This window comes from Drosophila hydei, unplaced genomic scaffold, assembly GCF_003285905.1.
Source record: "Drosophila hydei strain 15085-1641.00,03,60 unplaced genomic scaffold, DhydRS2 tig00000232-arrow-arrow-pilon, whole genome shotgun sequence".
In the NCBI taxonomy this organism is placed as follows: domain Eukaryota; kingdom Metazoa; phylum Arthropoda; class Insecta; order Diptera; family Drosophilidae; genus Drosophila; species Drosophila hydei.
The window spans coordinates 177797-193775 of NW_022045690.1; the positions used below are offsets into that span (position 1 = coordinate 177797).

The 15979-nt window shown below is 41.7% G+C and overlaps 1 protein-coding gene across 2 annotated transcripts in view; it reads right to left on the reverse strand.

The window, feature by feature from the left end:
• The window catches only part of LOC111597439 (sex peptide receptor), a 54504-nt gene that overhangs the window by 4168 nt on the left and 34357 nt on the right, over nucleotides 1-15979 (reverse strand). The window contains exons 1-4 of one of the 2 annotated variants that reach the window (XM_030223523.1): nucleotides 8495-8732; nucleotides 7648-8424; nucleotides 3404-3534; nucleotides 1188-1249 (exon numbers count right to left, since the gene is read on the reverse strand). In XM_030223523.1, coding sequence (XP_030079383.1) covers nucleotides 1188-1249; nucleotides 3404-3534; nucleotides 7648-8224 — 770 coding nt within the window. In that variant the 5' untranslated portion in view covers nucleotides 8225-8424; nucleotides 8495-8732. Of the gene's footprint in view, nucleotides 1-1187; nucleotides 1250-3403; nucleotides 3535-7647; nucleotides 8425-8494; nucleotides 8733-15979 lie in introns of those variants that run through there. The other variant, XM_030223524.1, reaches the window with a different exon arrangement.

Genomic DNA, 15979 nt, shown 5'->3' on the forward strand with positions numbered 1-15979 from the left:
GCATATAAAACATTTACAGCATTGACTGACCCGCTCTCACAGGCGGAGCTTATTTATGGCTTTGCAGCCAAACAATTTGAGCTTAAAAAAATTGAAAACTGAAAGCTGAAAACTGATTCTTGATTTCATTATGAGAAAGTCAGATGTGATATATGTGCATAGCGAAACTAAAGCCTTAAAGCCTTAAAGCCCAAAGTTTTTTTTTTTTTGCCATAAACGCATTTTGCTGTTGCTAGCCTGAAGCTGGAAAAACGTTTATCAATGTGACAGCTTATAGAACTATAAGTAAAGCCAATTAGCCGTTGTCACAAACATATTCCACAATTTTCATTTAGTTTTGCGTTGGTTGAAAATTGATTTGAAACTAAGTTTAAAAAAATCTTGCAAAAAAAGTTGAATTGATAATTGAAATTTTCTATAAAATTCGAATTAAATTGAAGAGCAGAGAGTTAACAAATATCAGTTTATTATTATAAATTCCAGATGAGTATTATGGGAAAAAAATTTCAATGAATAAAATACAAAAAAAAAAAACTCTTATGTTTTCAATTAGTTATCAAAAAATATTTTCTTTATATATATATATATATATATTTATAAAAAAATATTTTTTTATAAATATATATAATATATACATGTTACAAAAAATACATAATGCAGATATATTTAAAAAAAAATATTTTTTTATGCTTTTAATACAATATTTTTTTGTTTTGCATTTTAATCATTTAAGCGGACAATAAAACAGGCAACAAAAACAGGCGACAAGATTGATTGACAGACATACACACAGACACACATACACAGATTTGCAGAAGTATATGCCATGTTTATAGCTGTGGGCAGAGACAACACGCACATTACTCATACGACGCGTTAACTGGACGAAAGACAGCTCTAGCGTCTGAGGCTGGATTCTCTTATTTTTTGGTTGCTTTTTTCTGTTTCGCGCATAATTTGTATGGCAAAGACAGCGCTGAGTGTATTGGCAACACGACTGACAACGTGACCCACTGAGCACAGCTGATTTATTATCCCATTGACAAGTCAAGAGCTCTCACAGTCAGTCAGCCAGAGTAAGTCAGTTGGCCCGTACGAGTAAGAGTACGCATACGCCTGGCCGTAGACAGTTGATGAGTGATATTTAAACATGAGAGTCAAAGAAAAAGTATTTATTACATATTTACCTTTGCACGGCCAGGGCCAGAGTCAGCCAGACGGAGATGGTGTGACACATGGCGGGCATGATCTGTAAACAAAGAGCAGAACCAGAGCTTAAGAAGTGCCTGCAATTAAGCTAAATACATAAATGGGCTGACCAAACAGGTAGCAGCTGGAAAAAGAAACTGTAATAAAGCAAAAATGGTTTAAGTTCATGTATTGCTTCTGGGTTTTAATGGTTCAATGGATAAGTTGGCTCAATATGTGCCAAATGTTGAACGCGAATTGATTTATCTGAGACTGCTTCATATGGCAGCCCTATCATCCTGGCAACAAACATAAAATGATTACTGATTAAATGACCAATCTTATTAATCATTTCAGGTACTGCTTGCTATCAATGACTCGAAACGCTGCTAAAATAAAGCTATGGGAACTAGTATCACTGTTGCCTGGTCAGCTCATTTCTGTTCATCAGCATTACACGAATTTTCACTACGTTCTGTTTGCCAGCATTTGAAAATGATCTTAAAGCATGACAGCATTATCCTAACACAGTTTCTCGTCAAAAAATGCTGGCAGCGAAAAGCTGCCAGCTTACATGTTGTACAACACGTTGTGCTCTCTACCAACGCATAACCGAGTGCATTTTGTGCAGCAAACTGTAGCCTAATCCGATTTATGTGAGTTTATCCAACAACTCTGCGAGAGATAAACACAAGCGCAGCTGCAATTACAGCTGCCAACCAGTACAATGTCAGATGTTGTTGTTGTTTTTGAGAGGAAGAGCAAGCTGCTTGTTAAAGAGATGGAGCAGCACTCGGCTGACACATTAACATGGCCATTAAAACGCGCCGACCGTGCCTTTTCGAGAGTCACATAAATTGCGAGGGAAATGTAACGAAGTCTTCAACTTTAGTTGCAATGGTCGCCTGGCGGTTATTACAGCCTCTGTGTATGTGAGCTGAATTTTATGGCCGTCATACGCAGATAGCCGGGACATAGCCGGAGACACACGGCCACTCCAAGCGACTGCTCCAACTACTCAAGTCAAACCAAGCTGAAACCCCAAGCCCGCCGTCTCATGCTCATTCCCATGTCAGAGTGCGGGGCACAGCATGGAATTCGGCTGGTACAAATCCCCTGGGAGTCAAGTCGCAGCACGTAGCAGCAACAACAACGGCGACAACAATGGGACACATCTTATCAGCTCGACACTACTCCATTGAAATGAGTAAACAGTTTTGCTTTATGCCGCCATCTTTCACCATCTCTCAACCCGCCAGCAGCCCCAACCCCTTGTTGCCAGCGACACACCTTCATCAGCTGCTGCTGCTCTAAACGAGCGCCATAAATTGAAAATGTTGATTAATCAAGGCAAACGTGCGACAACGACAACTTCGCGGGCAAAAAGAAAACGAAGAAAGTGTGAGCACAGCGAGTGCAAACGAACGAATGAAAGAATGAATGAATGAATACGTTGAATGAGCGGGTGGCTAGCTGGGTAGGTGGCTGGTTGGGTGGCTAGCTGTGTGGGTGGCGGTTTTGTTGCTTGGTTAGTTTGGTAGCCTGCCCACTCGCTTTTGACACTTCAGTTAGTTTGTGGCAGTTGGCAGCTTGTATAAAAACTTGCGCCTCTATCAACATTTGGTCTTTCATTATGCTGACAGAAATGACACAGACACACACACAGTAGCTCACAAAAATACATAAACAAAGTGCGAACGTAACGTAGCAGCAAATGCGATAACGATAACGATAACGATAACGATACAGATACAACTAAGGGTGGCAGCTACAATAACGGTATTCCAGCACACAGAATGCTTACGCGTCATACATCAGCAACAGCAGCAGCAGCAGCAGCAGCAGAGACAAAGAACGCCAACTTGCAGTCAAGCATTTTATTTAGGTCAATGAGCGTCTATATGACCCTCTCCGCTAGCCCCACCGGCCCCCTACTTTTCTGTCAGCCCTCATGCCACCTTGCCCCACATAGAGCTGGCTACGAGCGGAGGCCAAAACAAACCCCATTCTCTACTCCAAAAGTAACCCTCTTGAACTTGCCCAAGCAATTAAAAGATGCTGCTGCTTCTTCTTTCTCCTCCTTCACCTTTTCTAGTTCTACAGTAAACAACACGAAGCTGAGCCGCGTGCCCGTTCCGTGTAGTGCAGTGTCGTGTTGTCGTTGAGGTTTTTTGTTTTCTGTTTTTTGTTTTTTTGTTATTTTTTTTTTGTTTACCTCATTGAAAATGCTGTAGGCCAGACACATGGAGACCGGATGCATGGGCTTGTAATGATTGCCAAATGTGTACATATACCAGAGGCCAGGAGCGGGGAATACAACCGTCAGCAGATCGCAAATGGCCATGCCTGCAAAAGAGAGAGAGAGAGGGAGATAGAGAGAATGAGTGCGAGAACAAACAATGTGACAAATTGGATTAGAGTGTGGATAAATGAACAATGACCAGCCCATAGTTTGGCTTAAAAACACGTTGGGCTTTTGCTAATTTGGCCCCTTAGCCAGGGTTTGATTTAAGCCATTTACTGCTCTTTTCTGCTTAAGTTAACTAATTTACTTTTGATGTTGACTATAAACGTATTTCATGCAGCTAAAACTGCGGTCTGAGATCAATCAGATACTTAATTACGCTGACTATCGACTCTGCTTATTATATTCCAGTTTTTTAGCTTTCGTGTAAAAGACTTTTCAAAATCGTTAAGGAAGCATAGGTAGTCTAGCCTGTCCAACATGAGCAACTGCTTAAGCTTAAGCAGCTGTTTTCCCAGTTTCAATTTACGACAATTTGCACTTTGTAACTTGGCTACATTTTAGTTATCTACAATTGCCTTGCTCTACCTAATTTTAATGAACTTGTTTCACAATCCTTTAGTGCTTGCCGGCAGACTGTCATCATAGAACACTTGCGTGGCAAACTTATCGCACAACTGAATTGGCCACAAAACAAGTTTTTAATGTCATGTTTTGACAGTTGCAGGAGCAAAAAAAAGTTAGTTTGCAACTAAAAGCTGCTGACAAGGCAAACGTGACACGATAAACAAAGAGTCGAATAACTGAATAACAGAATAAAAGACTCGCTTTTAGCATTTTCTTGGCAAGGTTGAAGAAACCGCTCGACGACTGCATTCAGACCAGAAATTTCTTATTCTTCAGAGTTGTAAAAGTTTATGTGGTTTCTTATAAAAAAATACTTGGAAATAACTAGTGCAAAAATTGCATTTTATAGCACGAAATATTACTTATGTTTTGTGCTCATTTTCAAATTGTGTAGCAAACATTTCGTGTACTTTAAACATGCTGAGAGCTGAGCTAGGGACTCGTTCTCTGCAGTTATAAGTTTTGTGGAAATTAAACAAAAAATATATTGTGGTCTTATTTTCACATCGTCTTGGCATGGCTCTTGCTGGCTCTTGGCTTCAAGATTCTAATTTCAATGACTGAGTTCAATTTGTGACTCTTTTTCAACATAGGCTGCTAAAGCTTTCTAGCTTCTTTCTTGAGCTGGCCTACATACTTCACAGCGAAACTGAGCTGTAATTTTTGACATATTTTCAAATTATTTTCAGAGAAATTCATGATCGCAAACTTTATTAAATAATCGAAGAGCAAATTGTAATCGATAACTCCTACAGCAGCTGAAAAATAGTAAGCGGACATGCTATTACTCTTGCTTGGTCCGCCTATATTCTCTATATGTCCAGCCTCCGATTTGCATAAAAATATTTTTAGCTTAATTTGTATTTGTTTGAATCTGTCATTGTCTTTAGTAACACGTAGAAATGCCGCTAAGACAGTCCAATGCAGATGGTTTCATGGCAAAAGCAGAATCTTTAATTCAATAAGAAAATTGTCAACTAACTGCTTGCCAGTTGTTGCAGCTGAGTGTTTTAAAGGAGTCAATTAAATAAATAGATACTTTAATTAGTGGCAGCCACCCTTGAAGCAGCAGCAGCAGCAGCAGCAGTCTCCACGAAGGGCTAATCAACTTTGTGCTTTATTTGTATTACATTCTACTTGGATGCTGCATTAAAGTTCAAGTACATCATACGCCCCGTGTGACGAGCACGTTGGCGACAAAGTCGCTCGGTTACCACTTCAACTGCTGACTGACTGCCTGGCTGGCTGACTGACACAGTCTCTCGACTATTCTGTTATACCGACCTTTGCTCCACGGGGGGTTTCATGTTCAATTTTAGTCAACTTGTTGTTGCTGCTGCTGCTGCTGCTGCTGCTGCTGCTGTTGCTCTGCAGCCAGCTTAAGTCAAAGTTCATTTCATGTTTGGACTGCTGTCATTTATTGTCGCTTAGCTCGCCTCGTGCTTGTCACCATTGCTGGCAGCCAAATGCGATTAGCCGCGTCCTGTGCAGGACACCCCCCACCCCCACTCCCCGACGCGCATTCAATGCGATTAACCCATTGACAAGCAGCGTGGGCGGGCATGCCACAGTTGTCAGTTGTCAGTTGTTCGTTATGAAATGTGGGCGACATTGCGGCATGGACGAATATCAAAAGGCAAATGACACGGCTTATGAGCGGCTGTTTGTAGCTTACATTGTCTTATGCTCAATGGCCATATATTTTTGTTATTTTTTTGGGTACAGCTCGTGGAGCTTACATAATCTGCGGCTACAAATTGCATTGCACAGTTCAGTGTCGGAAATTGAATTACCTCGCTAGTGATATCTCCTGTGCCCCTCGCACTTGGCCTGGGCTGGAGGTCCTTAACCCCACTGACGACACTGGCACTCTCGCACCCGTTTAGCTGGCCAAGTCAGCGACTTTTCATAAATCAGTGGCAAATGCCACACAGCACAAAGCTCCCCATTGCCAGCCAGCCGCCTAGTCAGTCAGCCATTAGCATTACACACGCTATTAGAATATCTCAGCATTACTTGAAGTTGCGGCACGCGGAATGCGTGCCACAGACAAGCGGCAGCGAGGGGCGGACCCAAATGAGGCACGCACATTGCCAGCTATTTTGAAATCTCGCAAAACTTCTGCCTGATTTAACATTGTGACGCATTAAATGGAACCGCGCGTGTGCTGGGACAGCGATGGGGGCCTCAACACTCCACAGATGAAATGACATGGAATAAAAAATAAGTAATAATCATAAATATGTTTAAGGGGTCGAGAGGGTTGGCGGGCGGACGGACGGGCGGGCAGGCGGGCTGGCGGGCTGGCGAGCTGGTGTGGCGAAAGAGCTTGAAGAGATTACACTGGCACGGGCCTAGCCCTTGAAGGACAACAGCAAGCAAATCCTTTGCAATCACAATATCGATTTATCGATCAGTTTGCGTTAAATGCTTTTTAAGACTCTGCCCAGCATCGTCATGCGTAGTGACTAACAACATATTAAATATAGTTATATGATGAGCTGAAAAAGGCTGTCTAATGTGCTCTGAACAATGAGACCATATGCCACAATGATTCCTTTCAGTTATATATACATGTGCCCTCGGTAGAATTTTATGAAACTTTGGTTGTATTTCGCAAATTCAATTCCGTAGGAAAGACAGTCTAAAACTCTTCCTGTTCCGGCACACGGTTCGAAGAAAAACATTTTGGTGTTAAGCTACGGCAGCCACGTTAGTCCCATGCGCTGCTTTTAGCAAGGAAAGCAGCAAATTTCGTGAGTTTCCGATTGCCCATAACAGAAAACAGTTTCCTCTCGGCAAAACAAGCAGTTATGACTGGCTGACTGACTGATCGACTTCTGTTTATTTTTGCTGTTGTGTATAACAAATTTCGCATAACAAGTTTTTATTAGATGTGTTGTCTTGCTTAAGTATCCTACAGCATTGTGTACTTAACGGTCTTATGGTAACTTTTTTAAGCTTTAACTCTTACGCTTTAGTCAATTAAGTCTCTCATTCACAGTCTTTGTTTCTTTCTAAATTCTTATTTTCTTTTGTCTTTGTAAAAAATCCTGTAACTGTTGTCCATGTTACATTTTCAAGAATCCCCTTTCTCTGTGATTCTCATGAATCTTTATATATGTCAAAATAATATTAGCTTTATAAGCTTTACCTGTGCTCAAGCTAAGAGTACGTTTCTTATGATTAAAGTCTTACATAGTGATCCTTATTCTAGAGTAACAAAATCTAATCAAGTTTTAAATTTGTTTCCCCTCTCTATGCGATTCTCATGAGTCAGATAATACATGTCTTATACATTTAAGATATCTTTTTTCTATACTGTCCCTCTGCTTTCTCCATCTATCTTCGCTCTCCAGCTTTAACAATAATCCGATCTATCAATATATCAACTCAGACTTGGCAGCCTGTCTTAAGTCAACATTTAACTATAAGCGCCAATTACCCAGTCTGATAATAAGCAAGTCACTTAGTCAAGTTAGCCAGCAACTGGCATTTATGCCTTCGCCACACTGTAATCAATAATCGCGTATAGTATATACTTATGAACGATGATGGCTTATAAATTGCGCTGCTTGGCCACTTACCCATTAGGACAAAGTTGGTGGGCGTTGCCATACTTTTCTTGCTGAGGACGAGCACAATCAGCGAATTGGATATTATGGTCATGAAGAGCAGGAAGGGCATGCAGTAGCCGTACAGTGGCAGTGCATAGTCCAGCGGCGAATCGCAGGTAAGATTCCAATAGGTCATATTATTGTCCATCTGGCGGCATTCAGTGCTGGCCAGCTGCTGCTGATAGGAGGCATAGTCGAGGCTGTCGTTCATGCTGGTCGCATAGTCAACCAGCAGAAAGTGTGTTTCATTCAGGCCGCCCGAGCCGACACGTGCTGCGCCAACTGCTGCTGCGGCTGCTGTAGACAGCGGGCTAGATGTGTCTGGGGCAACGGCACGTGCATCGTTGGCCGATGCGCTCCATTGATAGAGCACGTCCGTTGCGGATATATCGTAGGAATAGACGGTATTGTTATCCATGCTGGATGCCATGGCTGCGGCCGTTGCTGCGGCGGCGGCGACAGCGGCGACTGCTGTCAAGGTGTTCGTCTCTGCCGTTGATGTTTCCTGTAGCTCAATTAACAGACCTTGATCAGCGCTTCTGGCCATATGTTGGCCTTCATATCGAGTGCTATATCAAACGGCTGTCACTCGTTTGTCGCGCCAATTGTGAATTGAAACTTGAATGTAAACCGTAGCCTTTCTACACTCAGTTCACAGTTTCTTTGCCGTTGCATTCATCGAATTTGGCAGAGATGCTTTTATCTTTTTGTGTGTTGTCCGTTCGAATTTTGTTTTCTTTTGTTCGTCTGCAAAGAAAGAAATCAATTTCAGTTGAAAATACTTTTCACAAATAAAACTCGATGTCGAAAGTTTTACATGTACTCGTGTATTTGGCTGTTTGTATTTTATGCTATTGCCAAGCTGACAAGTCTGTCTCCTCTCCTCATGCCTCATCATCATCATCTGCTTCTTATTTAATGACCCTTTCAAGCCAAAACTTTTCCCATCGAGGCCATAATAACGGGCTCACCAGCTAGACGCTCTGCCCATTCAGTTGATAAAACTACACCAAATGATGCCAGGCTCGCACACTCTAATTGTTCGCATTGATGTTTATATTTTGACATGAAAATCATGAATTATTTTGTTGGCAAAATGCAAAGCGTAGAGTTGAGCTGGACATGCCTGCGGGCCCATACGTATTCACATTTATAGCTTCCAGATGAGAAGGGCTCTTTACAATGCAGCTCTGAATAGAAGGTCTCTTAACAATGGAGCATCTGTATAGAAGTTCCTTTCACGCTTCCACCCCACTCATTGAATTTCAATTCATGTCGGGCATCTATTGGCTGTCTCTTGATTTAATTTAAAATCCCATTTTCATATCTGTTGCATATGCAGAGATTCTTTATTAAAATCACGCCCCTATCATACGTGCACTGAAGTGCAGGGTATTTTTGCAGTCCATTTGTTATTGTTTACGTTGTGCTCGTTTAATTTAAAATCGAATTTACATATCTGAGTGCGCATTAAGTGGCTATCTGGCATCGCATTCAGCTGCTTGCAGCGCTTGCACCTCGATAAGCCGATAGCTCGTCGTGATTGTTGTTCGCGGATTAATGTCAGACATTAATATTAATGAGAAATATCATTTGTATATCGCATGTTCGGATTAAAATCAACATATGGCACGAAACCGTCACGGACTCGGCAACAATACAGTTGCCATGCAACATGTGGCAGGCTTATAAAACGAATTCCGATCGAAATTAAGCTGTGCCCCATTTAATGTTTTATGTAATCCACGATTTAAGCCATAAGCCATCTTCCCTTTCCCTTTCCCCTTCCCTTCCTTTGTCTCGCTCTTGCCCCATTGTCATTTCTGAGCCGCATGGCGACTCTTTAACTATAGAAAGCGAGCATTCGAGCATTTCGTAGGTTTATGCTTTTTAATAGCTTTATTTTTCGCAATCGGAATGGCACACGCAGACCAGCATGGCCAAGTTTTGCCATGGACACATTAACCCACATAAAACAGACCCGAAACAGGCGACTGGCGGCTGGCGACGTGCAGGGCCCGTGGCCAAATGTCGCGAACTTGAAAACAAAATTGAATATGGCCTTAAAGGGCATGGGCAGCTACATACATTCTATAGATACTCTGGCCCGGCCATGTTGTAGATGCCTAATGCGATATAGTTGTCCATTGATAACGAAATGATAAATATAACGTATACGCCGCCTTGCCCAATAAACAATTTTTAGCTGCCAAGCAGAATTAGGTCAGCATTGAATGAATTTTTAACGACTTTGCGAAAGAATGAGTCTTAAGAAGTCTGCGGGAATATGAATGTGTATTTTTAAAAATAATTGTATTTTGTATGTATGAAAAAGCAACAGACGGCACAAGAGACTCTCTCGTAAGACGTCTAACAGAGCTTCCTTTATCTAAATCAATATTTATATTGATCTTATTTAGCCAATCTGTAGAAATATTCGCATAATATATTCATCCAATAAGCTCTGCTCTTGAGTTAATCATAAATCAATAAAGGAAAAGTCGTCAGACAGTCGCCTGCTCCGTTTACCCAACTCAAGCTGCTAAGGATTAGAGAGTCTATCAATTATGCAATTGACAAGAGCTATGCGCGGGCCATTAGCTAAAAAATAAAGACAGCTGCATTATGAATTCAAGAGATTTTTGTAAAAATACTCGAGTTTCGTGGCTGCTTGCCTGATTGGGCTGTCAATCCAGCGAAATCAATTTCCTCGGCTGCGCCTCTCACATGTCGGCCCAAATATGCCAAAATCCTTGCAGCGTTTGCCTTCGAACTTTGTGCGGTTAGCGAGCCGCCCTAATTGGCCTTAAAAATGTATAACAGCAGTTGGCATAGAACAAATTACCATGAAACTCAATTCCAAGAACTTGCCATTTAGCTAAAGCAGTCTGTCTGGCAGTCGGGCTGTCTGGCTGTCTTTCTGTCTGTTTACTCCATTTGTCAAATTAACTTGCTCACCTGGATGCACTCGTTGGCTATCGGTAAGATAATTTGTTATATTGCAAGCAGCTCCAGCTGGATATCATTTGTGGATACATTTCAGCATTTGAACAGACGTGTGCCTTGGGCGCAACTTTTCACTTTATAAAAACTTTATCTCGATGATTATTCATCAGCTGGTTCGGCAGCTGATGAATCCTTGATCACAGGCTGTAGTTCAATCGATATGTTGACGCCTCTGGTTTGTGGCTTTGATTGCCAGTCGAGTCAGTTTAATTTGTAGTCAGCATAAGTCAGGCGGCCATTAGCAGCGTCTTCAGCCAGCGTCGCCTTTGATCAGGCACTACGTGAGTTGTTTTCACATAAAAACTTTAACTATCGCCCAGCTGTTGGCTGCGCATGTTGGCGCCATCTAAGAGTTGCCTCACGACTAGACCACCTGCACCACACTCACGCTGTTGTGCAGACACCATAAAGGCAGGCACACACATAGACATAGTGAAGACATCATCATAAAGCGATTAGCGAAACTAAAAGTGCCATTAAAGTGGCTCAACCACAGACTTGAATGCAAAAAGGCCTGAAGGACATTTGCCATTCAGTTCGCCACGTGCTCAAATGAATCTTTGACTGAATATTCAATACTTGGATTTGATGCCTCTCCATAATGACTCTTGTTGGGGTATATGCGAGGTAAGCTGTAAAGGAACTTGTGCTTTTGTATATAAATCAAGTATAATATATCTATTTACAGGGTATATTGTCGTCGTACCCTGGTGCAGTTCACTCGGCGAAAGCTCACAGGCAACGCCCATTCGACGCCCAGTTTGAAGCGCTTGTTTTCATTCCGGCAGAGCAAAACAAGTGTCAACAGAAACTAGATCAACTGGGACGAGGACAAACGAGGACAGCATCGAATGAAAACAAGTCAAAAGTGAAGACGTTCGATTGCCGAAGATGGAATACACTTGAACTGTTTGAAACAATTATCTGATCTTAGCCCAAATTTCCAAAAGTAAAACAATGACTGAAGCAAACCTTGGCGAACTCTTAATATAACTGCTGAAATGTCTGGCATAATGAGAATTATAATTGTTGTGGTGATGTGCATGAGAATAATGAATAAACAAATTGAAAAATTCGGTAATTGAAATATAATAATTATAATAATATTAATAACAATAATAATTATAATAATAATAATAATAATAAAAATAATAAAAATAATAATGATAATAATAATAATAATAATAATAAAAAAAAAAAAAATAATAATAATAATAATAAAAAAAATAATAATATTAATAATAATAATAATAATAATAATAATAATGGTAATAATAATAATGATAATAATAATAATGATAATAATATTAAAAATAATAATAATATTAATAAAAATAATAATAATAATATTAATAATGAAAATGATAATAATGCTTCTAAAAATACTCAAAATAATACGCAAAATACAACAAAATAATAATGAAAGAAAAAATATATATTAAGGATAATAATAATAGTTACAGTAATACTTTAGGCTAATGATACATCTTAAAAAAATTAAAAACTTAGTCGTGGCGAACATATATAATACATGTACATCTAAATACATTACAGCAATATACAGTATATATATATAAATATATATATACATATATAAATGTGTACCACAGCCTCTATTAATATAAACTAAACATAAGCAAAGAACTTTGGCTTGCCAGACAAGATTAAGAAAGTATGCATAAACTTTATTATAACGGTTTTTTTTTTTTTTTGGGTGTGATAAGTCCTGATAGCAAAGACACTTCTGGTAGGGTATACGCAACTTAAGTGTACTTTTTGCTGCTGAGCGAAAGCGACGCGACATGGCAGCGGCAGTTTAGACACTTTACAGACTCCGACTTGGCGGGGACGGGGTGTGTGGCTGGACTAAACTGGACTGCACTGAACTGTCTGGGAACTTTTAAGCAGTGGCCATTGAATGGCTTAAGCGAGCGTAATGCGCCGTTTTGGCAACTGTGAAGAAAAAAATATAAACAAAATTTGAATGCCTCGCGCTGTTGTGGTCCAATGAATAAATTTCACAGCCAGTGGGCGAAACACACAGCACAGCGTATGTGCCGGGGGTGCACCAGCAGGCAAGTGAAAGTGAAAGTAAAAGAGGCAAGAGGAAAGGGCAAAGAGTGTATGTAGCGCTTGCGTGTATGTCAGCCGAGGCACAGAATTAATTCCCTAAATAATAAATGAAAATTAAGAAAATTTGCTTGGCCCGCCTGGGGAATCGAATGCGGTTAATTTCCAGTCTGTTTGCATAGCCAGGTCTGATGGCAGACAACTGGATAGGCGGGAGGGGGATTGGCAAGTAAGTAGTTGCCTTCAGTTGCGACACTGTTGCAGATACATGCGCGCAGATTAGGCCAAATTGCATTTAATGCTCGGCCCCAAGCAGCCGGCTGAGCCAACCCAAACCGCTCCGATTCAGCTGCGATATGGCAACACGATGCCGAACAAATTTCACGCCAAGTTGTTGACTTAATCATTTGTAATCGTTTAATGCTGCATGCTTATTGCCAGTCAGCCATTCAGCTAAGCCACGCCTACTGCCTGCCCAAACGTCCCACGTTCGTGCCACAACTGCGGCTCACATTTGGCATACGGAATGAGCTTCGAGCTGGCTTTTCGATGCGGCAATGGCAAGGAAACTTCCCAGACATGCCAAATTAGTAGTTCACATACGCAGCCGCCCGGCCACGCCCACCCGCAACAATAATAACAAAAAAAAAGAGGAAAAAGGGCGCTCAAAGCCGCTTGCAGAATCTTTGGGTTCGGGTCGCTTAGAGCGTTTAGAGTTTTAGTGTAATCGCAACGGCAAACTTTTTCGATTTGGGAATTAAAATAAAAAGCAACAGCAATGGGCAGAGCTGTCTGAATAGCAGCATAAGCCCCACTCCCCAATCCCCTCCCACTCCGCACTGCCCCTACCTCTCACTTAAGTTTGGCGCGCGTGCCCCTGCCAAGAAAAAGTTTTCGCTTGCCGCCCTAAACGCATCGCTGACGCTTTTCGCTTTCACTTTAATGGGCAAATCCTAAGCGTAACCTCCTGCCCCACCCCGGCTCCAGCTACAGCTCTAGCTCTGGCTGCTTGCCATTGAACCAACCAAACCCCTCGCTGCCTCTAGATAAGTGATAAGCCGCCATACAAATTGCTTGTGCCAGACGCCGAGCTCGCAACACGCAAACGTTGCCTACTTTCGCGCCGCACTCGCGTGGCTTAGCTAAATAAAAGGATTGACCATCTAAACGTGGCGCCTCTAATGTGCACTGCCAATAAGCATTTGAAGGCTAGCTAACATATCACCTACATATCAGCTACCTTCACTACGCTACTGCATTATTCACGACCTTTCAATGGCTGCTGAAAAATGCCGTCTGAACACGAGCTACAGCCACATTTTATCTCCTGCTCATGCTCCAACCTAGTCTCAAATTAGTTTCCACCTTTAAGTTCGTAACTTTTTGTTTGGATTCTCATTTCAAGTATATTAGATTACAAATAGTTTGAGTGAATAAATGTTGTCGCACTTGCATATGCTGAGGCTTCCAAGCTGCGCTCTTGGGAAAGCATATCTTTTTACGATGTGGGTTAGGCAGAGAGTGAAAGAGAAAGGCTTTTAGAGGCTAGAGCTGCGAGTGAGAGAGCAAAAGCGAAAGAGAGGGAGGCTATTTCATTCTAGAGCAGAGAGTGGGAGAGAGAGAGAGAGCAAACGAGAGTTCCTTCAGTCTAGAGGAGAGACGGAGAGGGACAGAGCGAAGCAAAAGAGAGGGATACTATTTCAGTCTAGAGCAAAGAGTGAGAGAGGGAGAAAGCAAAGGAGAGAGGCTATTTCAGTCTAGAGCAAAGAGTTAAAGAGAGAGAGAGCGACAGCGAATGAGCAGACTATGCCAGTCTAGACATGCCCAGCTGCTTGTCAGCTAGCTCTTCAGTTCTTCTATTAAACGTATATAAATCTGGCTGGATTGATCAACTAAATGAAGTATATTTGCGTGTTTGCTACCAACTCGTTCCATCTACAACATGCCTATCCCGTTTCCCTATTATCAAACAAGTTCCTTATTCAAATCATCTTCCTCTTAAGATCAGCTCTGCTAACGCTTCGCATACCTTGGCGCAGTTGGCTCACCTGTCTGCATGCATGCTGCGTCGCAGGGTGTTTGAAATGAAAGTTTATTCCTCGTATTTCACCATTAGTTGGCTGACAAATAGCAAAAGTTTTCAGAGGTCAGCCAGTTCATAAGAAATCATGGTTACAACTAGTGCACGTTATGTGGAAACTCACTAAAGCAAATATATCAGAGTAGATTATATAGTGGAGCTTGGCTATGCCCCGGCGAGCTGGGGTCCTGGCGCAGAGACTGTGGCAAGTGCAACATTTAAGTAGCTGCAGTGGCATTCGCAGCTATCGTACGCCGCATTAGCAATTCAATTGAAATGCCAACTTCTGACTGGGGCGACGACGCGGGCCAGAGCTGCGCAGGGGTGTGGGACAATGAGAGATGAGTTTAAGTCAGTTAAGGCAAGAGAAGCGCCGGAAATGAAGTCCAAAATGAACGAACGTTCAACTTAACGTGCCACATAAAAGGCGGGTTCAACAAACTGACGACAGGTGTGTCAGTGCGTGGCTATAGGTGTGCAAGTGTGTGTGTGGGTGTGGGTGGTGCGTGTGCGAGTGGATTTAGGTGCCTTTGCAATGCAGGTTTTGTTATTCGAAAACTTCGCGCGATTTACATAGCAAAGCGAGCAAGGCAAGGCAAGACAAGGCAAGGCAAAGCAAGGCAAGGCTAAAACAGTACGTTTACGGCAACAGTAACCGCTAGTGCAACTAAATATGCAAATTGCCGGCAGACAGAGCGACAGACGGTGAAACGAACAGACCGGGAGGTAGCTAACGTTTCAGACGAGCCGGTCAAGGCGCTGTGGGTTGCCTTTTAATATTTAATGCGGCGTCGCATTAAATTCCATTCAGCCACAGACCTAAATTATAAATTGACATAAAGAGATAAATACAGAAATGGCGGCGGATCGACTGTGCAAGGGGTAATGCAGCTAAACGCAATTTGCTAGATTTATAAATCTATTTAGCCAAGGAAAAGAATAAAATGCTACAAAACACGCGTTCGCACTGGGGCGAAGGACATGTCAAGAGATAAGAGACAGAATGCGAGATTTGAGAAGCGAACTTTCACTTACCACAACAGGGCATTATGAAGCGCAAACATGGGCTGTGTCAAAGGTATATTTATCTATCTATATATATATATATATATATATATATATATATCTATATATCTATATATCTAT